The sequence below is a fragment of the Thermobia domestica genome, chromosome 2 (assembly GCF_964235325.1).
Source record: "Thermobia domestica chromosome 2, izTheDome1.hap1.1, whole genome shotgun sequence".
NCBI lineage: Eukaryota > Metazoa > Arthropoda > Insecta > Zygentoma > Lepismatidae > Thermobia > Thermobia domestica.
The window spans coordinates 146,574,947-146,598,501 of NC_137455.1; the positions used below are offsets into that span (position 1 = coordinate 146,574,947).

The following is a 23,555-nucleotide window of genomic DNA, read 5'->3' on the forward strand; positions in this document are numbered from 1 at the left end:
TGCACTGTCCCTCTCCGTACTGAACTGTATCTGTATTAGCAGCCGACGCGACAGGCCGGATGACTCATGCTCGGGCCATTCTGCCCTCTGTGTATGTCATAAAATTAAGAAGAAAAAGGAGCCTTATGTTTTCTCAGTGTTTGAACCTATTGTGAGCATTTCGAAAACTTGGAACAAAATATATGTTTTATGTAGTGTCAGTTTTGCTGTAGAGATGTCTCTGCAGGTCAATATGGTTTCTATTTGTAGTATCTTACTCTGGCGGTCTCTTGTCTTTCTTTTCAAAAATACCGTTAGGCCGCCTCCCGCATCTTTTGTCAGTGTTGTGTTGTGCTTTCCTGCAAAAGCCTTGTGTGCGGGATCTTCAGTGTTTGTGTGTAGTATTTGCTTATTCTAATACTTATTGATTCCATCAACTATACAAATTTATACAGTCCAAAATTCCAGATTCAAAATAAATTGTTATTGTTTTCAGTAACTCATTATCTGTTTAATTAAATGCGCAAAACAATAAACTATTGTTTGGTCGGCGTATACATGGTCCATCCGCGCCAAATTACTAGTGCCTGTGTGAACTGTTGCTGTGAACAATAATAGACTAGTGATTGAGTGTTTGTTTTTTCTCACGAACATAGTGTAGTGTTTTAGAAATGGAGCCGCTAAAAATTAAGAAAAGAACATTAAAGTCAAAAATTACGCGCGAAGAAAAAGCCATCACAGAGTTGGACGCTACCGCAGCGGCAGCCATCTTGGTGCATCAGGCGAAGGTCAGTGAACTCCAGCAGGAGTGTTCAAAGCTGCTGGATGATATTTCGGCGGTGGCAGGAGACGAGGAGTTCGAAAAAGAAGAGGAAGAGTTAGCGGAATTGGACAATAGAATAGTCCAGATGTGTGTTCAATTGATGGATTTTCAATTGGAGGGAAGTAAAGGAGCTCAGCCTTCGTCTTCGTCTGAAAGGCAGCTTGCTAATGACGTAAGACTACCGCAGTTACAGTTGCCAGTGTTTTCGGGAAACCTCCATGAGTGGTTATCGTTTCACGATTTATTTGTGGCTTCAGTACATAATAACAAAAATCTGTCAGGTGCTCAAAAGTTGCAATACCTCAAAACATTCTTGAAAGGGGAACCAGCACAACTCCTTCAAGCGATGCAAACCACGGACAGCAACTACAAAGAGGCGTGGGACATTTTAAATGCACGGTATCACAATAAGAGGGAAATAGTGAACGCGACAATTAAGCGCTTAGTTACGCGACCCGTAATACAACAAGAATCGCCAGCCGCCCTACGTAAGTTAATTGATACCACAATGGAGTGCACGCGGTCCCTCAAGGTGCTCGAGCAACCAGTCGAACACTGGGATGTTATCTTGGTTTATCATATCACGGATAAACTGGACAGTGAAAGTCGTAGACAGTGGGAACTTTCATTAAAAACAAATGAACAGCCATCATTTGAGCAGCTCGCAGAATTCCTCGATAACAGAGCCCGCGCGCTCGCAGTGTCTGCCGGCGGGAAATCGCGCGTTGCCGGAAGTAGTGAGCAAGTGAAGAATCGCGACAAAAAACAAACTTCCTCCCATGTTACCACCAGTGAACGTGGTCAAACATTATGTGACGTATGCAGTGCAATCCACCCCCTCTACAAATGTGCTGAGTTCACAAAACTCAAAGTGTCTGATCGTGTCACCCTAGTGAAAGAGAAAAAACTGTTTTAATTGTCTTCGGAAATCGTGTAGAAAGGATACGTGCGCATCTAGTACGTGTCGCAAGTGCGCTAAAAAACATCATACTCTCTTGCACTACGAGAGAGCTGAGTCACCAGTGCGTGAATCAAATATCACGGCCCATGTTGCAGTGGACGCAAGTGTACCACAGGTGTTATTATGTACTGCCATCGTGAAAGTAAGAGGAAATAATGGTGTGTATTACCCCTTCAGAGCGATGCTAGATTGCGCGAGTGAATCTAGTTTTGTCACCGAGAACTGTGCACAAAAACTGGGTCTCAAGAGAAAGAAATCCAGTATTGTGATTTCCGGGATTACAGGAGCAGGAGTGGCGACAGCGAGTGCAATGGTGGACTTAGAGTTTCAGTCATTTGGGGGAACAAGTGAAACTTTTGAAACTCGTGCTGTGGTAGTTCAGAAAGTTACATCTGATCTACCCAAACAAAAGTGTCCTAGTGCTACAAACTGGTCTCATTTAGAGGGCCTAAGATTAGCAGATCCAACTTTCAACGTAGTGGGCCCCATTGACATTCTGTTGGGAGCGGCGGACTTGTTTCCATCACTTATGTTGAGCGGGAAGCGTATGGGGCCACCCGGGATGCCTGTCGCATTAGAAACTAGTCTCGGCTGGGTGCTATCTGGCAATATAGGTCCGACAAGTGGGAAGCTAACGGTGACGTCACATCGAGTTTCCTGCGAGATCGATGAAGCTCTTCGCCAGTTTTGGGAGTTAGAAGAGCTCCCACTTACAAAACACCTGTCAAAGGAAGAAAGAAGCTGTGAAGAACATTTTGTAGCTACACACCACCGTGACGAGCACGGAAGTTATGTGGTGAGACTACCTTTCAGGGGTAACACAGCCCCATTAGGCAGATCACGTGAAATCGCAGTGAAGAGGCTATTAAATACCGAACGGAAGTTAGCTAAACAACCCTCCCTTCAGCAACAATATCGCGACTTCATGAGGGAATATATTCAGTTAGGGCATATGGAACTCATTCCCCAAATCGAGAGAAACATTCCAGCTGAAGCTAGTTGTTACCTACCACATCATGCGGTTTTGAAGCCCACCAGCTCCACTACGAAGGTGCGAGTGGTCTTCGATAGGAGTGCAAGAACAACTTCGGGTGTATCTCTGAATCAGAAGCTCATGGTGGGGCCAAAATTGCAGGACGATATTTTCCCGATTCTTGTTCGTTTTCGTGAGCATCGTGTTCCCTTATGTGCGGATATTGCAAAAATGTACCGGGCAGTGTTAGTGCACAAGGACGACGTCGACTTCCAAAGAATTGTGCGGAGAGATTCTCCAAGTGCTCCAATCGAAGACTACCGTTTGTTAACAGTGACGTACGGTACTGCATCTGCTAGCTTCTTGGCAACCAGATGCTTGCTCCAGGTAGTTGGAGAAGAAGGGGAGAAGTATCCTTTAGCAGCGAAGGCGGTGAAAAGAGATTTTTTCATGGATGATTTCCTCGGAGGTGCAGCTAGTGTGAGCGAAGCAATTGAGTTACAACAACAGCTGATTCAACTTTTGCGAGAAGGAGGCTTCGAACTTCGAAAGTGGCTATCTAGCGAACCGGAAGTGCTCCAGGCTGTTCCTCCCCATATGCGTGAAATTGACCTACAATTCAACTTCGACACCGATAACAATATCAAGACCCTCGGAGTACAGTGGTCACCTGTTAGTGACGAGTTTGGGTTCAACGTAGTGCCTCCCTCTCCCCCAGCAGTGTGGACAAAACGAAAAGTGTTGTCAGAGATTGCCAAGATTTTCGATCCCCTTGGCCTTCTCTCCCCAGTAACCGTCAGGGCCAAGATGATGTTACAATCATTGTGGAAGGAAAGCCTCGGTTGGGACGACCCCCTCCCCTTTGAAACAAGTGCAGCCCGGCAAGAGTACTGCGATGAGTTGTTTGTGCTCCGTGAAGTGAAGGTCGAACGATGCATTGTGCCCTCTGATGCCATCAGCTGTCAATTAATAGGTTTCTCTGATGCTAGTGAGCGGGCCTATTCTGCAGTCGCCTATTTACGAGCAGAGCGTCTTAACGGTCGTGTCGACGTGAGACTTATCGCTGCAAAAACCAAAGTTGCTCCAATCAAAACAGTTTCCCTACCCCGATTGGAACTGTGCGCCGCATTGTTGCTGGCCAAATTGTTAAAAACAGTTGCAAGTGCCATCAGTGTAAACGTCCAGGATACAAGGGCCTTCACTGACTCCACTGTTGTGTTGGCCTGGTTAGCCCAGTCACCTGATAAGTGGAAAACTTTCGTTTCAAATCGGGTAGCGAAAATACAAGGAATTTTGCCTTCGTCACAATGGTCACATACCAAGAGTGAAGATAATGCAGCTGATTGTGCGTCAAGGGTGTTAAAGCCCAGCGAGCTCTTAGAACATCCCCTGTGGTGGAGCGGTCCAGAGTGGTTGCGCGAAGCAATGTTGCCAGAGCCTCCATATCCTCTCGCTGACTTTACTACAGAAGTGGAAGAAAAGAAAAAATGTATCACCGTTATGTGTGTGCAGTCTGAAAATGACATTGTGAACCGTTTCTCCTCCCTAGTGAGATTGAAGCGTGTAGTGGGTTGGTGTCGCAGGTTTGTTTACAACTGCAGGAATCCGGTGCAGAAACGCCAGGGGGCACTTACATCGAAAGAAATGGAAGAGAGCCTTTTGTGTTTGGTAAAGGAGGTGCAGAAAAGAGAATTTCACACCGAAATCCAGTGCTTAGTGGATGAAGAGTCCATTCCCAATAAGAATAATATTTTATGCTTGTCTCCCTTCATTGACGAAAATGGCATCTTGCGTGTGGGGGGGAGATTACAAAACGCCGACATTTCTGTGGATAGAAAGCATCCCGTGCTGTTGCCCAATAAGCATAAATTAACGGAACTTCTGATCAATCACGAGCATTTAAACACTTTCCACGGTGGCCCTCAATTAGTGTTATCTACGCTACGGCAACATTTCTGGATTGTGGGTGCGAGAAATCTAGTGAGGAAGATAATCCGGAAGTGTGTAAAATGTTGTCGGTTTGAAGGAAGAACAGAGACGCAACTAATGGGTTCCCTGCCCCCGTCTCGCGTAAACCCAAGCCGATGCTTTTCCCACACAGGTGTGGATTATGCAGGGCCGGTGCTACTCAAAGCCAGCCGGGGGCGCAGCCGTTTGAGGTTTAAGGCATACATCTGTCTTTTTGTGTGTTTTTCCACTAAGGCTATACACCTAGAATTAGTAGCGGATGCAAGCACTACTTCCTTTCTCGCTGCCCTACGGCGTTTCGTGGCTCGTCGGGGCGTACCTAGTGACATCTACAGCGATTGTGGGCGCAACTTTGTAGGAGCTAGCAAAGAGCTAAAGGAATTGTTAAGAGTGAGTGTTCACACGGCCAAAAATGAAGAAACTGCTGCCTACCTCAGCAAACAAGGAATATCTTGGCATTTTAACCCCCCGTCCGCACCTCATTTTGGTGGAATTTGGGAAGCAAATATACGTAGAGTAAAACATCATTTCAAGCGCATCGTGGGAGAGGTGGCGTTGAGCTTTGAGGAAATGTATACCACGCTAGTTCAAATTGAAGCAATTTTGAACTCCCGTCCCCTCACTCCTCTCTCGGATGACCCCAACGATCTGGCCGCTCTTACACCAGCTCATTTCCTTGTGGGAGAATCATTACTTTCTATCCCGGATAAGGATTTCACTTCATCCCAGATCTCTCATCTGAAAAGGTGGCAATTGGTGCAACAGTTGTCGCAGCATTTTTGGCGTTGTTGGTCCCAAGAATATTTGTGCAGTCTCCAGTCAAGAACGAAGTGGCGGAAAAACCGAGACAATATCAAGATTGGTGACATGGTTATTTTGAAGGAATCCCATCTGCCTCCCCATCAATTGAGATTAGGGCGTGTTCAGTGCATATTTCCAGGAAATGATGGCTTAGTGCGAGCAGTTACTGTAAAGACTGCCTTCGGGGAGTTGAAGCGCCCCATTGCGAAGCTGGTTCCATTGCCTTTCAACCTTTCAAAGTAAAGTGAAGTCATGCAAAACGCTACAACCTCGCTCATCAAGCAGGTCTTATCATTGCATATGAATATTTGTCTTGTGTTTGTTTGTTTGTTTTTTAAGAATTATTACGCATTATTATTTCGTTTGTAGTGTATTTCCTTGTGAAACTCGATCATTCGTTGTGTGCGTGTGTTATTTGAAACTAGAGCGTTTCAAGGAGGGGGCTATGTTCGGGCCATTCTGCCCTCTGTGTATGTCATAAAATTAAGAAGAAAAAGGAGGCTTATGTTTTCTCAGTGTTTGAGCCTATTGTGAGCATTTCGAAAATTTGGAACAAAATATATGTTTTATGTAGTGTCAGTTTTGCTGTAGAGATGTCTCTGCAGGTCAATATGGTTTCTATTTGTAGTATCTTACTCTGGCGGTCTCTTGTCTTTCTTTTCAAAAATACCGTTAGGCCGCCTCCCGCATGTTTTTGTCAGTGTTGTGTTGTGCTTTCCTGCAAAAGCCTCGTGTGCGGGATCTTCAGTGTTTGTGTGTAGTATTTGCTTATTCTAATACTTATTGATTCCATCAACTATACAAATTTATACAGTCCAAAATTCCAGATTCAAAATAAATTGTTATTGTTTTCAGTAACTCATTATCTGTTTAATTAAATGCGCAAAACAATAAACTATTGTTTGGTCGGCGTATACACTCACCTGTGGCCCTTCAATCCACGTTTCGGCCACAGTTCATCATATATAATAGGAGGCAATCCAGCTCTATGTTAATTTGCACAACTCAATAATAATAAAAGTTCTCCAACGCACTCCTGAAAAACACGCCCGGACTAAACAAATTTTAGCTCAGTAAATTACTGTAGTGGTCACCGAAGCGATACGCCACGGAAGAAAATAAAACGCGATTTCCAAATTCGTTGTGGGCATAGGAGTACACAAAAAGATACCAAAAACAATCACATCGTATGGATTAGTAGGATTCCGAAACGAACTTAGCAGCAGTTAAGAAAACATAGGCTTCTGATAATTCCAATTTAGAAATAACTGTGTAATCATTAAAATGCAATGTATAAGACGTTATATACGATAAGACGGTAGCTCTGGATAATACATGAAGGATTCAGAAACAAAATAACTTAGAATCACATGAAATACAGCACATTCGAAATATTAACGTTAAACACGGAGTAAGTTCTGCATCGTATTGCTTTCTAATTGACAATCCTTTCATAAATTACAGTATTTGGTAACTGAGGTAAGTATTCATTGTTTTATTTGGTTATTATTTGTTAAGTATCCATTTATATAGTGTCATAGGCGTGGTACATATTAAACAATATTTAGTTTTAGTATAACGAGTTTCATACAGTTCTAGGTTTAGATTAATTATTATTTTCTGTCTACTAATATTTTCTATTTTCCAGATGTTTCGTCGAGTTTCTACGATTCCATGCATCACCATCATTCCTCTTCATCACAGGTATTTTTTATTTTTTATTCTTCTAACTTCTTTTACTTATAGACTTATCATTTATTACACTTAATTATAATCTTTTAAATAAATTAACGCACCGTATCATATTTCATTACATTATGTCTGCTATATATATTAAACATTCGTTAAATCGATTATTTATCTGACTTAATATACTTTCCTTTTATAGGTTAACCGAGTTCATGCCGGCTTTAGTATGAATCTTCGTCCGAAACATGTAGGTACTCGTATTTGTTTACGTTTATCTATGCACTTGTAAGATACACCACGGCATTGACCTGAATTTATTGCTAAACCATGTAGATATCAAGGATCTTATAAAATAAAGGATCTGCCCTTACAACAAAATCTTGAAGCCATACGTCACAGTTTCGCCACCCCTAATCTGCCCACTCTGCCCAATAGGATCGCCATGTTTTAAGCCAACAATCATGGCGGAAACGAAAGTAGCCAATCAGATGATGGTAGAAACGAGAGTAGCCAATGAGACGTGCCAATGCTCGGTTGGTTTTTGGCTTCATCGATTTAATAGGGTGAAAATACATATGGGAAGATCCTCTATTTATAACATCCTTGGTAGATATGCACACACCTTATTACTCCAAGAAAACTTTATATATATATTAGTACGTGAAATTGTTAATATTGTCAGAACAAATATTACTGTACCTCGTTGCCAAGGAAACATGTTGGTGCTTACTTGCATACATTTACGTTATTCATAGAAACTGCGATTGACATATGATGAATATATGAACCCATAAACGATATTGGAAAAGATGGTTTCAATTTTAATGTAATATACAAAAATAGATTGCAGAGTACTGATAATTTTGAAGAGAGAATACTTTATTTTACTGTATGCTATTCATTATAATTTGTAGTAGCTGAGCGGAGCTTCGGGGGTTAAGAATTTCCCAAATCACTAACTTTTAGTGGCAATACATTTTTAATTATTTCGCACTTGTAAACCAACTATATTTAATAAATAAGTGTTTTACGATTTTATCTTGCAAACAACTTATTCAAGATAAATATTTCCTCTATTTACCACTTTTACAGAAAATATTAAATATTATTAAATATCCTTCCTTTGGCTAGTTTTAGACTGAAGCATTTATCGTAGCATTTCTCGTAGCAAAAATCGTATTAACGATATCCTATCGTGTAAAGTAGCAAATGCTGTAGCATTCCCCATGCCATGGCATATCCTATGGCATTTCTTGTTGATAGAACCTGCTCTATTTCGTAGCATTTTCCCCACCATTTCTGGTCCGACTGCAGCGCCGTGATGTGTTGAAAAGAAGCGAACTTTTTGTGCCAAATATCCATGCTCTTTGTTTTGAGTGGGAAATTGAATTATAGTAAAGAAAAATGAGTTGGAGTAGGGATGCTCTTTTCTTCGTGATTTTCGTTTTTTAATATGACCAGCGAGAACTGTTGTTAGAATTACTATAGCTTTAGCTACCTCACCTTAATTTCGGAGCCATAATTGCGTTCATCTGCAGTGATTTGTTTGCTACGTCACGACAGATGCTTATCAAAATGCTACCATTTAAAAACACCATATACTTTTGATGCCATAGAATACTATATGAAATTTTTGGCAGCACATCTGCTACGAGAAATGCTTCCGTCTAAAATTAGCCTTATTTTTAAAAATAAACTTTGTTATATATACTTCTGCTGAACAGGACGTTAAACTCAAAATCAACTCAACTCAACCTTTTTCTTTTATTTTTAGCATCAAGTAGCATAATTTTAACATTTTCTCCAACTTGAAATTGTAGTATAAGTTATTTATATGTGAATTTAGCTACAGATTGAGAATAAGGGGGATATTGCAAAACTTCTCAAAAACCAAAAAGAATTAAAATTAAATAAATAATTACAACATAAGATATAAACTAAATGTAACGAAGAAAACGAAGCAACAAAGAAAACAAAGCCAAATAGACTGTAGTGCTTAGCTGTCATGATGGGGAACTATATACAGTATATATACTAGCTGAAATATTCTTCGCTTGGGGGCTGTATTTGGAAGTCAACGCCTGTGTGGTGTATCATCATTCATCTCAGCGACCGCGAAAACTATGGATTTGACATTAACCCCTTTAGGATTTTTGGTAACTTTTGTAATCATGGTGTAATATCGTCTTTGACCGCTTATTTAGGTTCTATAACAGGTATTTAAGGTTATTGGTCAAGTCAAGGATCGACCAAAGAACACCCCAAATGCGTTTTGGAACCGGATGGTCAACTTGGCGGCGCCAAGTAGGGGCAGAGGGGTGTGACTTTTTATTTTTTCTTAAGCAAATTTCAAAAAAATTCAAGCCTTTAGTTTTCCAAATATCACATTGAAGCTTTGCATACGGATTGTGTGTACCTTTGGGTATTTCTAATTTTTTTGAGATCCCTACGCGAAACCGAGGCTGGGCCCGAGAAACGCAAGTTTTCCAAAAGGGTAATTTTTTTTTAGAAAAATGTCAGATTTCCCCCGATTTTTCGGGTTCAGGTGTATGATACGGACATGGGGGTGGTACCGTTGAAAGGGTCTTGTTGTACTAAAAAATGACGTTTGAAACATGACACGGCCAAACAGTAATAATGCAGTAAATTTTATAGTATATATATATATAGGAACAGGTACAAATATGGAATAGGGGCACTAATATGGAATACTATAATATCTCGTAAAGTAACGTGAGTACTCTAGCGAACAAACTGTGAAACAATCCCTCCTTCCTTCCTTTGTTAACAAAAGTAGCCATTGTTGAGTTTAAAGCCGAAAGCAACGCGTCGGTTTCTCTTGATTGTTTTCCCGGTGAAGTGAATTTTTTGTAGGTAAGGAGCATTTCGTCGTATATTTCTAATACACGTACCTATTCAAATACACTTCTGTTCGTTTGGAAAGAGGACATTTGTAGCGACATTACCACATATCTAGTTTTTTTCTATTGTTTGAACTGTGAGTGTTTTGACGTTTTGTTTCGCAAGACAGTAGGGGCTCGAATATGGAATACCTGGTATTCCATATTTAGACCCTTATTCTAGAACTGTGTTTCAACTGTAGATATGGCGACAACATCGAAAGGTAGAAAATTGTCACCTGCTAGAAAAGTGTGGGGTGAGGTTGCTATGCAGGAGGCAATAAAATCGGTGCGACAGAAAAAGATGGGCTATTTGAAGGCAGCCAAGACATTTAATGTTCCACGCGCAACTCTCTTCCGACTGGCTAAATCAGACGTGACAGTGAATGAAGCCACCAAAACCAAGCTTAGAAGGAAGACAGTTTTGCCGCAAGAAATTGAAGAACAACTACTTCAATATGCTCTAACAATGAAAAGCAAATTTTTTGGACTGGCCACACGAGATTTACAAACAATGACCTTTCAGATAGCCAAAAGAAACGGGATTCCAAATCCATTTCTGGGAGACAGAGCTGGTAGAGGATGGCTCCGCCTCTTCTTGAAAAGGTATAAGTATAGATGCTCGTTTCGAAAGCCAACAGCAACCTCTTTCCAACGGGCCACCGGCTTCACAAAGGAAAATGTCAACAAATTTTTCGACCTCCTAATTGAAGAAATGGAGAAGAAAAAAATACCCAACAGACAGGATATTTAATGTTGACGAAACTGGATTGAGTGTCGTGCAGAGCAAAGTACCACGAGTTCTTGCGGTGAAGGGTAAGCGGCAGGTGGTAGCTCTAAGTTCTGCTGAGAGAGGTTCTCTAGTGACAGTCGTAACTTGCATGAGTGCCATTGGAATATTCGTTCCACCCCTGTTCATTTTCCCCCGCAAGAACATGAACAATCAGCTGATGAGAGGTGCCCCGCCTGGGTCTGTCGCTGCTTGTCATCCCTCAGGGTGGATTCAGAATGATCTCTTTACCCAATGGTTCCTCCACTTCATCGACAAAGTGAAACCGTCACCTGTTCTCTTGATTTTGGATGGTCATTATAGCCACTCCAGAAATTTAGATGTCATTAACTTGGGTCGAGAGAATAATGTCTGCATTTTATGCCTCCCCCTTATGCTACTCACAAAATGCAGCCACTGGACAGAACGTTCATGAGTCCACTGAAGTCTTTCTATAGCGAGGAAGTGCGGATGTGGTTAAGGCTTCATGATAGGCCTCTGACTAACATGGACATTGCTAAACTCTTTGGTAAGGCCTATCTCAAATGCCAGACTGGTGAGATCGCCGTGAATGGCTTTCGAATTACATGGCTCTACCCAGTAAATCGGAATGTTTTCACAGACGCAGATTTCATTGCATCTTGTGGAACAACGGACAGTGTCAGCGAAGCTGAGCAGAAAGGAATTGGGCCAAGCAGTGGGAGTGTTTCTTGTGCCGATGAAGCAGGAGCATCTACCAGCAGTACAGTGATTACTCCATGGGACATATCGCCTGTGCCCAACGTAGGGAAGAAAAGGGGAAGCAGGGGAAGAAAATCACGAACTGCCAATATTATGACTTCATCACCATACAAAGCGTCCATTGAAATGTCTCTGAGAGCAAGGAAGCAATGTGCCAAACGAAACAAGAGACAACGAAGACCAGCAAGATGTGAAACGTCCGACACTGCGAGTGATAGTGATAGTTCATTTAGTGTGAGAGACGACTCTTCTGATATTGATATTGGTGAAGGTGGAACACTCTATAGCGAGAACGCTGAATGTATCTTCTGCTCGGGCAAATTTTCATATAAAAATAACTCGGAATAAGACGCAATATTATCAAATGTATTAAAGCACCTGGCATTTGCCGGTATTACCTAACTGAATGGTGAGTACAGAAAATAATTTTTAACAAGAAATTTCAATAATACTGACTCAAGGGAACATTTTTGTACAACTGGAGAGATTGGAGAGTACGGATAAAAATAATCAGTTCTACAAGCAGCACAGTTTCCAAAACATGATGGTGACGACGAGATCGGTGAAACAGAGTCGTTATGCAATCTTAACATTTGAATGCTTCAGTGGATACACTATTCGGAATAAAGTCCACTGTAAGTAGGGAAGTCACGTCTTATTAACAATTAGATGCCATACATGGAAAAGAAAGTTTACATTTGTAAATTATGAAACCTTGAAATGGCACATAACTATTGCTATTAATAAAATAAATTTTCTTTTTACAATTACAATTTATTGAGGCAAACAAAACTAGATGCATCGAAATATTTACAATAATAGTAAAAACAATATAACATTCTTAAATTCGACAATGTTAAGGTAAAAAGTCGTAAGCCTCACTTCCAGCTTTTTTTCAGGACAGCAAAAAATAACCTCTAAATTCCATTTACATCTTTCCAAGACACAAGTATAGAAAGTGGTTTGTTTGCCTTAATAATACACACAAGCTTACAATAATTTTCTCATATATGACCTGGTCTGTAGTGAGAATAAGATAAAATCCACATTTTTCATTTTTGGAGGGTTATTACCTTTTACCTTAACACCGTCGATATATTAATAATGACATAACATCAGATAATATCTTCATAATTCTAACTGAGATATCCCATCTGTTAGAATGATTCAATCGTAAAAATTCCTAACTGCATTACTGTTAATTTTATTCTCAAACGCTAGAATGTGTCTAAATATATTTTAAAGCAGAATATTTCAAAGGAACTCCACATTCCTCATTGATTGAGCAGTCATCACATCTGATGAATATGTAGTGTGTTCATAAAAAAGAAATACCTCCCTGATGAACGTGAGGGTTCCTATTGAAAATTTTCGCATAATATATATTTACACGCATTCCTGAGTTTAACAGTTACAATCATGATCAATTTAGTTCTTTCAGTTGTTTATATTATTCACATTTCAATATAAATGAGAAACTTGCGTGCACATAAGCATACTAGCAACATATCTGAAAATAAGACACACTCATTTACAAAACAAAGTATGCATGAGAACAGGAATCAATAACAAAATAGGAAACACAAAATAATTATATCTCAGATATAAAGAAAATACATTTCGACGTGTCACAAGGAAGTGTAGTAGGGTCACTGATTCTCCTACTGTATGTAAATGACGTTACGAGTTCTTCACTCTTTTTGCAAATGATACGTCCCTACTAGTAACACAGAAATATATGAAATTACTCCAACAAAAGGTAGATAAAACCTTAAATGATTTCCAAAACGGTTTGAGGAAAACAAGCTTGTGCTAAATTAATCAGAAACAAAGTCTGTACCTTTTCAACCACCATTTTTGAAACACACAAAAATGAAGATAAACACTCATGTCCAAAATGATTGTCGCATATCTATAACTGTCTTCTTGTAAGAATATAATTTGATGATTTTGCAGGGTACTTTACTTTGCAGGATACTACTGATATTACTGAGTCAAACAAAATGTTGCTAAATTGACAAGAAAGTTTTATTTTCATTTTATTATTCTTATTTACTGCTCTTTTGACATGAAATTTGTCACATACATGTCTTTGCCGATTCTACACATATTAACATTATAAGAAATACCGGGCGAATTCATTATCAAAATATATTCCTACAAGAACATATTTATAGACATGCGACAATAAGTTTGGACATGAGTGTACATAGTAATAATACAAGGGCAAACGAAATACTACCAGATAAAATAGAATAATCTCGAAATAATCAAAGAAGTGAACGCCACCCAATAAGATGCACATCCGATTTTTTCGATGCACCAAAAAGAAAAAAAGAGTGTGAATATGAATTACATATTTTCATAATGCTCATGGAAAATTCGATTTACGGAAAAAAATTTTCTTCTTCTGGATTACAAGCATTAAGCAACTAACAAAGAAATATGATAACAATCAAAAACAGTCATACAATAGAATACAATACAATATAATTGTGACACGCTCCATGCATATCAATATCAGAACTAACAGAATGATTAGATTTAATTGACATCGAACTGTTCTAAAGTATTAACTAACTGTCGCTAACGTGCTCAGTTTTCGTTTCTTTGATTGTTTGGAATGGGTTGGTGTTAACTTGTAAATGTCATTCCGTTTTGAGCAAAGATTCTTGATATTACACTGCCAAAACTGCTATCCATGGTTATTAATATAGGATGTCCTTTGATCATATTTTTTATTACACAAGGATTTCATATAGGGGAAACTATACAGTCGTGGGCACCTTAAGGCATTTTTTTTAGTAATTAATTTATAACTTTTATATGTTTGGCCATATGTATCTAATATTTGTTAAATAATATTGTTACAGTATGGACTTTAAAATAAATATGATATCGGACTGAAATGTAACGTTAGGTTCGTGTAATATTTTTTTTAAAAAGGTACTATAACTTTTATAGTGATGGGCCCTACAGAGACTGAGTTGGGCACTTTTGATTACAGTTATGGGCACCTGTGCAGAAGTTTCTAAAATTATTTAATAATGTCAAGATACATTACTTTGTTACATAAATGCATAATACAGCATCTCGTTTTGATGTTTTGTAGTTTTATAGTAACAATTTTAATAAAAAATGAAGAACTTATGAAATGAGGCACTATGTTTGCCTAATCGCTGTCACTTTCAGTTTCGTCTAAGATCTGCAAACACTGGATACACTATCACACATCATCATTGTAGGCTTCTCCACAGCAAGAAGGGAAGCTTTATGAAAAGCCTGACCACAGCGTTTGCAGTTCATTCCTGGTAAACGAGGTCCTACACTCTCACCACACTGGTTACACAATCCAGGAAGTAAAAAAAGTACGGTTTTCTAATTGTTCCGTGCTGTTTTTCAACACCCTCACTTTCAATATGTTTGAATCTTCTTTGGATACTGAAGAAGAATGAACTCCCTCAATTTTGTTCTCTTGGAGTTCGCCAAAAAGCACTCGTTTAGCGGGGGGGGAGGGAGGGGGGGCAGAAGGTAATTTCCCAACATCAGCTCCAGTTATACCTGTACGTTCAGAAGAAAATGGATTAACACTAGGAGTATCTTCGTGTCTTTTTTCTACTTTCCCAGCTGGACCTGACTGTTTAACTTCTCTTTCCCTCTTTCTCTCCTCTTTCTCCCTCTCTTGTTTTTCTTTTGTATTTTTTTTCTCTTTGTGTAGCTCTTTCCATTTATCTAATGTTATTACAAATGGGAATCTTTGAATATTGCGACCTTTCCGTTTTGGCGTTTCTGGTCATACCAAACAGTCCTTAAAAAGCGGCATATCTGATTTCTTGATTGGATATATTTTACCCCGGTCAGTAGTTCCGTTTTGCTCTTCTGGCGTCACCTCAACTTGTAGAGAAGTGCTTGCTTCCTCAAGTTGTTCTGCTAAAGCACTTTCAGTCTGTTGTAATTGTGGCGAGTTTGAGCCTTCATCTGACGGCAACTCATCATTTGTGTGGATTTTTATGAGCGTTTCATCTTTAGAAAATTATTCAAATATTTTACAGAGAAGGCGAAAATCTTCACATTTTTCTTCATGACCATTTGCAGCTTTATCTGTAAACTGATTTATTTGGTTACACTTCTCGGGTCCAAGTAAATCACAAAACTTCTCATAAGTCAAATCGCGAAAACTTGATTGCATTTAAATTGTAAATCTTGGAAATAATGCACTCCTCACTCAGCGCCGCAAACTAACTTGGGCAGCTTCCTGAGTGAAAACGCTGTACAGCAGTGCAAGTGATGTGCTGAGTAATCACATCCGAGGCATCAATGCAAAAATCACCGATCGGTACTGGCCATTACAACACAGAATTCAGCTTGAAAAGCAACTAGGCCTATTTCATACTCCATAACTTCACGTGTAAGTACTGAACATGGCCACAACGTAAGTCACTGGCGTTTCTCCTAGCGTGAGGACTCTAGCTATATTTTAAATGTAACCATGTGTGATAAATATGAATAGGCCTTGTTATTAATTTTCAAGGAAAAAACTGTACACTTAGCAATGTGAAAAAAGAGGCTTTGGACTCCCAACGCACACTGACGTTTGTGCAGTGCTTCCCCTTCTTGTTCTTTTTTGGGTTCATGAACTAGGTCTAGCTGAGTCGAAGCGTCGAAACCTTCCTTTCATATTGGTAAGCAGGGGTGCCCACAAGGAGGGGCTATGACGCAAACTGCGTCATTGAAATATTTGGGGGGGGGGTAAAAATCTATATAAATATGTTTGAGAGGGTGTAAAAATTAATCGAAAAGATTTTTTTCATGGAAGAATACCTACGGATAGGCAATTGAGGGGGGGTGCGTCATGGACATGAGGGGGTGGGCACCACTGTGGTAAGAGTGCAGATTTCCTCCTTTTCCCTAAAATTAAATGTAATCAGATACATGAGAAACTTAAATCTACTTAAATAACCTGATTATAATGGGCCCTATAACGAAATCGTTGTTATACACTCCCTTGTACATTTCTTCCAGAAAGGGGTCTCTATAAAATAAGCCTAGTTCTATTGTTATGCTTAATCACGGCCGCCTTTATTATTATACAAGCCAGTCTTGAACTGGCAACTGCGCCTTTTTGCCTTCCACAGACATTCCACCCAGCACAGCCGGCTGCCCAAATTCTCTGCATTAATGTCTAGAGAAAGGGGGGATCTTCGCTAAAATGATAGAGAAATAGTCTGTGGACTGCCAACTGCTGAAGGTGAATAGTCTGTGGCACGCCGATTTGCGCAGTTGCCACATTCAAGGTTCTGGCTTGTATAAGAAAGGAGGCCATGGCTCAATCCAACATAATAGTGATGAGCATAGTGAGTTTACAGTAATGGGCACTGGGCCCATCACTGTTAAATAACCTTTAAATTGCATGAAATTTTCGAGCAAGAAACACAACAGCCTGAAATGCACTTTAGGCTTAAAATAACGACAAAAAAATTCATATAGTAAAATATAGTAATGGGCACTAGGTGCCCATCACTATCATGTTCCACTAAATTAAAATACAGTGGTGAGCACCTCATGATTTGAGAGCAAAACTCATTTAGACTTACATCTCATTAGCATGAAGTTCTCTTATCATTTAATTATCACCCAAAACACAAATTTTAATTTCCAATTGATTTATAATGAAACTAAACCTTAATCAGTACACCTATCTGATTAAAAGAATTCTTTAGAAATGAACAAAAACCATAACAACGTTTCACATCGCGCGCCTTTCTACACCCCGCCACACACACGAAAGAAGAAAGACAATTGACAAACTGTGAGCGTAAAGAAGAAATGCGTACCAACATTTGAAAATCGTCAATAGCTCGCTACAGGCGCTCAGGCTCTTATTATTTGAAAATAATTGGCATAGGTGCCCATCACTATCACAGTGCCCACGACTGTATAGTTTCCCCTAATATGTATATACAAGATAAAATACCTTATTGTTCTGTGAGGGCGTGAATTCTTTTCGTTGAATTAGGGATAATCATTTCCTTTTAGATTCTTCGTCAGGTGGAAATGAATAAACGCTCACTTTTGGACCATATGGGAAGTTCCCTTTGCAAAGGGGTACGCAACATCAATTTGGCATAGTTAACACCTGAAAAAAAAGTAATAACGAACACTTTATAAACATTAAAGATGCCTCATGCTTTTTACACATAGTTTGGTCTGATAATATAATAACTTAAAAGTGGATACTCTTTAAATTTAAAATTGTTCATAGGTTTACTACCAGGGAAATATCCACTCGTCCTTCCATCTTTTCCAAAGACACGCACGTAAACAAACGCTCAGAATTGCTATTAAATTCTGGTTAACAGAAACAATGGTGGGAACATCTAATCGTGTGGAAGATTGGAAATCTTTAATAACCAAACTTTTACTGAGCATGGGAAAAAAGCTAAATCATTTATGTGTTGATGTTGACTATTAGCATTCCTTTTTAACAACTATTTGAAACGCGAGACTACAATTTCAGGTAGACTCCGAATCACTGTGATGTGTTCCAATATCATAGCTCTCCCACCGGGAATCCAACCCGCGACTGAGGCGCGCGTAATTGCACCGGGACCAGCCGGGAGGACATACTTAATATATGGAATAAATCCCACCAATAAATATATTATAACCCTAAAGATTCACCTGGTATCCAAATTGGCAAAAAGTATAACGAAAGTTAAAGACTAAGGGGCATCGATACTAGCGTCAAATTATACGAGTGAGGGTTAATTTATAGTAACACTATACAGAAGCAACCACATGCATTACATATACAAAGGAGAGCCCATTTTACCTTCAAACAGCAACAGCGTCAGCTATTATTAATGTAATGCTCAAGAATGAAATTAAGGATTCTGAGACGATGCTAGAACATCAAATCTGAATTTCCGTTATATATTTAAAATGACATAAACCTAATAATTTCTTTCATTAAGTCACTATCATAAGAAGACTGCAGTACTAACTACACGCTTTCACTTCATAACTTCTTAACGTGCTAACAAGTTATAGGCCACACCTAGCAGTATGGTAGAAAAACTTTTTCGTATCAATGATATTAAAAAGCATTTTGTTCTAAATAATTATTTCAGTTTCTCTGACCTATTTCAGAATAGATAGTTAATGCAGAACTCTTCACTTTCACTCTGTACAATACTCTTCGTTGCAGTCGTAATATGTTCATCCATAAATCTAATATTAAACGGTGTCAGATAAAGAAATTGCAGTTTTCTATTAATAATGAAACTATAGTTAGTGTCCTTAATATTTTGTTTTCAGTTGTTTGTATAAAGACATTTCGGCAATATCAGGCAGCAGTAGTAGATTGGGTTAGCTTAGGTTAGGGTAAGTTCTGTTCTGTTATATAATCGTGGTCACTAATGCATCGCAAGAGGCACTGCAGGAGATATGCCATCTACGGAACTTTGTCCTATCTCAGTGCCCATAATGACGGTCACGCAAGCGCTGGTTTCGATGTCCAGGTCTGCAGCCCCAAAACATCCTTACCGTTGACAGACGTGTGACATTACATCAGACTGGAGGTGGCAGTTGTTGCGCAACGGTGATTTTCTGTTCGACGCCCTCTGTTTGCAATTGTTAGAACTAGAAACATCAAACACGGCCCATAGATCGCCACCGGATTGTTCTCCGGAAAGAAGTTCATCTCTAGTCCGTCGGATAGTGAACGACTAAAGTATAAGTTTATAAAGAAAACATGTACGACTCATCAGAATTGAATAGAATATAACGTATCAAATTGAACAGAATTAACATACAAGTTTTATTAGTACATGTCATGAATTATAAGTATTTAACACTTCAGATACCGTATATGATTTTGTGAATTATTATTTCAACATGTGCTATGGACATAGAAACAACGTACAATATCTACATGACACGGTAGTTGACACAAGTATTAGTGAACAGAAAACATGGTACATAAATAAATTTGAAACATAGATATTGCTTTGGAGACAATAACGAATAAATACAGAAATACACATAAATAGGTTATACTGCGTCATGCTAATGTTAAAACAGATTTTATTTAGATTCCTATTTTCACAAGAAAACATGATTCGTATACGTATCAACTAAATATGTTCCCATAGACGGATGCATTATAAGATGTGTTTTCAAACAGCTTGATAAGGTACAACCAATATACATTCGGTGTGCTAAACAAAAATGATGGAGATATAAATGACATTTTCAGCATGGGAAGCAGGCATAACATTTATAGTTCTATTTAACTACTTCCTTAATCTTCATCTAATTTAACCATAACTGTTTTACTTAAATTATTTCATATAATCATCTTTACTCTTTCATTAGCGCAAACATTAGGACCATTCATTAATGCGTAAAAAGCTTCGACGACTCATTATAATTAGTTATGTAATAATTAAATCTTCTTTATATCAAATCATGTCACATACTTAATGACGTAACCTCCATGTTGATATATTTCGAAAATTTATTTATAATTTTATTATCTCCATATCGTTTGTAGATAATAAAAGATGTTAAATATACATATATATAAATATATATATGGCATTTCTTTACTTATCATAGCCGTTATATAAATTATATTATATTATATATTTCTTCCTCTTCTTATTCAGGTGCAACGGTTATACTCGAATCACCCAAATTTTCAAACAAGATTATTAAGAAAAAGCTAACTCCTTGGTATAAATTATAATAAAATTAAACAATTAAAACATGAAAGTAAATTAAATAAACTAGAACACCAACATAAAATACTAAATGATACTGACAGAATATCACCATACAATACTAAATGATATTGATATAACAAGTGTACAAATTCACTTTAGTAGAGCAGTACAGTTTACCCCCTGCTGGAAATTGAAAAATTTTATATTTATGTAAATTTTTTCATTATTTAAGATGTATTTTCTTTTGTTCGACATTTTTCTAATGAAACAGTTTTCATATCATCAGATAAATTATACTGCTTTAAGGTACGAAAATTCTGAGTTCCTGCAGCTTGTTGATCTAAAGTTTTTAGTGTGGCACAATTTCTCAAGATTTTATCGATTATATATGGTCCCACATAACAAGGCATATATTTTGTTGTTTGTTTCCTAAGTGCTTGTTTACTTGTGAATTGGTTTCCTTTTTTTACAATTAGTTGTGCTAGATATTTATCGAAGTAGCAGCATTGCTTAACCCAGACGAAATGGTAGGATGCTGTTCCAAATTTCCAGTTCCTAAGGAAGTCTTTGGTTCATTTGTACTACATGTCTGTGTAGCGCTACTCTTTCCGTATGTCCTTTTCCATGGCCTAACCCATAGTTTCCTCGGTATTGTCCTCTTCTATTACAATATCTCCAATTGTCATTTCCCTGACGACTATAATCCGAAACCAACGTGGGACCTGGCGGCTTTACATTAAGCTCATTTCCAGGAATATCCGTTTGTACCGAGGAATCAATTCGAAATCTACTATAATTTATCGTTTGATAGCTAGGATCGTGGTTTACATTTGAACACAAGGTTGGGCTGACAATAGGCTTAAAGGTACTCAAAGTATTAGTAATTGTACTAGTAACTAATGTGTTAGTGGTTGTGACACTCGGTTGAACTATTCTGTTAGTGGTTGTGACACTCGGTTGAACTACAATTCAAGCATGATCATTTGTGAGTAATTTCACTTCTTTCTCAATCTTTTGAAACCTCGTCTTCATTTCATCCTCTAATTTTCTCATATCATCTGAATTCTGGGAAACTACTTTCTTTATGTCTTCGTTTTCCTTTATTACATTCTCCAATCTTGACTCGGAAACGCCCTGATACTCTACGATATCTTCCAGCTTCCTTTCAATGTTCTCAATACGATGAGTGCGTTCTTCTTCTCTTTGTTTAATATCTCGGATTTCACCATCCAATCGTTGTACTGTCTGGTCCATATGTCCTCGAATCTCTTCCCTCAGTTTCCTAATATCCTCTTTCAACTCTCTTTTCAAGTCATTGTTTATATCCACTACTTTGTTAAACTTTGAGTTAACATCATACTTCAATTCAGTAAACTGTTGTAATATCAACTTAAGGATGTCGTCTGGATTTGAGTTCAAAGCTTCCTTTGATTTTCCATTATTATCATTTGTATTACCACTTTCTGTCTCATCTCCTATAATTAGATTGTCATCCAATTCTTCATTTTCATTTCCAGTTTTGTGTGCAACGACAACATTCTGGTTCTCCATAGAATTTTCAACTTCCGTACTCATTACATGTGTTTCTTTCTCTGTTCCTAATTTCAAACTATCTCCTTCTGCAACATCAGTTACTCTACATTTCGGACAAAACAATCTAACACTTTCTTCACTAAGATGATCATATTGATCATCAGGAATTCCAACACGCGAAAAATGAAACCAGCCTTGGCATTCATCACATTGAATGGCCTTTCCATCTTGCGACATATTTATCTGTTCGGCTGACATGTCCACATTGTCCTTATTTTTCGAACATAACGCCATTATACACTTTTTCTTAAAAATCTTCTCCAGTTGGCTATTCCTCTGAACACAATCTTCCCCTTTAATTATGTAAATTTATTTTCATTACAAATAAATTTATTTTAGTTTAAACGGCATTTGCTTACCAAACTTTTCTTCAGAGCGTACTAATGTTGTCGTAACTTCTCGACGGACTTCTTGCAAGTTCTTAGCTACAAATTAAGGATGCCAAACATCCTGGCTGTGGTAGCCACTCTCTGTCCTACCCCACTGCCCATAATGCCGGTCACGCAACGCTGGTTCCGATGTCCAGGTCTGCAGCCCCAAAACATCCTTACCGTTGACAGATGTGTGACATTACATCAGACTGGAGGTGGCAGTTGTTGCGCAACGGTGATTTTCTGTTCGACGCCCTCTGTTTGCAATTGTTAGAACTAGAAACATCAAACACGGCCCATAGATCGACACCGGATTGTTCTCCGGAAAGAAGTTTATCTCTAGTCCGTCGGATAGTGAACGTTTAAAGTATAAGTTTATAAAGAAAACATGTACGACTCATCAGAATTGAATAGAATATAACGTATCAAATTGAACAGAATTCACATATAAGTTTTTATTAGTACATGTCATGAATTATAAGTATTTAACAATTCAGATACTGTATATGATTTTGTAAGTTATTATTTCAACATGTGCTATGGACATAGAAACATCGTACAATATCTACATGACACGGTAGTTGACACAAGTATTAGTGAACAGAAAACATGGTACATAAATAAATTTGAAACATAGATATTGCTTTGGAGACAATAACGAATAAATACAGAAATACACATAAATAGGTTATACTGCGTCATGCTAATGTTAAAACAAATTTTATTTAGATTCCTATTTTCACAAGAAAACATGATTCGTATACGTATCAACTAAAGATGTTCCGATAGACGGGTGCATTATAAGATGTAATTTCAAACAGCTTGATAAGGTACAACTAATATACATTCGGTGTGCTAAACAAAAATATGGAGATATAAATGACATTTTCAGCATGGGAGGCAGGTATAACATTTATAGTTCTGTTTAACTACTTCCTTAATCTTCATCTTATTTAACCATAACTGTTTTATTTAAATTATTTCATATAATCATCTTTACTCTTTCATTAGCGCAAACATTAGGACCATTCATTAATGCGTAAACAGCTTCGACGACTCATTATAATTAGTTATGTAATAATTAAATCTTCTTTATATCAAATCATGTCACATACTTAATGACGTAACCTCCATGTTGATATATTTCGATAATTTATTTATAATTTTATTATCTCCATATCGTTTGTAGATGTTAAAAGATGTTAAATATACATATATATAAATATATATCTGGCATTTCTTTACTTATCATAGCCGTGGA

The 23,555-nt window shown here is 38.1% G+C and overlaps 2 protein-coding genes across 2 annotated transcripts; both read left to right on the forward strand.

The window, feature by feature from the left end:
- The first annotated feature begins 650 nt into the window (after window positions 1-650).
- LOC145679207 (uncharacterized) lies at window positions 651-1,718 on the forward strand. Its single transcript, XM_081749795.1, has one exon. It carries the CDS (start codon window positions 651-653, stop codon window positions 1,716-1,718), a length of 1,068 nt encoding a protein of 355 aa, XP_081605921.1.
- A 226-nt stretch (window positions 1,719-1,944) lies between these two features.
- On the forward strand, window positions 1,945-5,748 carry LOC145679208 (uncharacterized). Its single transcript, XM_081749796.1, has one exon. It carries the CDS (start codon window positions 1,945-1,947, stop codon window positions 5,746-5,748), a length of 3,804 nt encoding a protein of 1,267 aa, XP_081605922.1.
- The last annotated feature ends 17,807 nt before the right edge of the window (window positions 5,749-23,555 follow it).

Excerpts from the sequence above, each read along its gene's own strand:
- LOC145679207 (XM_081749795.1), top strand. The coding sequence starts at position 651 with ATGGAGCCGCTAAAAATTAAGAAAAGAACATTAAAGTCAAAAATTACG.
- LOC145679208 (XM_081749796.1), top strand. The coding sequence starts at position 1,945 with ATGCTAGATTGCGCGAGTGAATCTAGTTTTGTCACCGAGAACTGTGCA.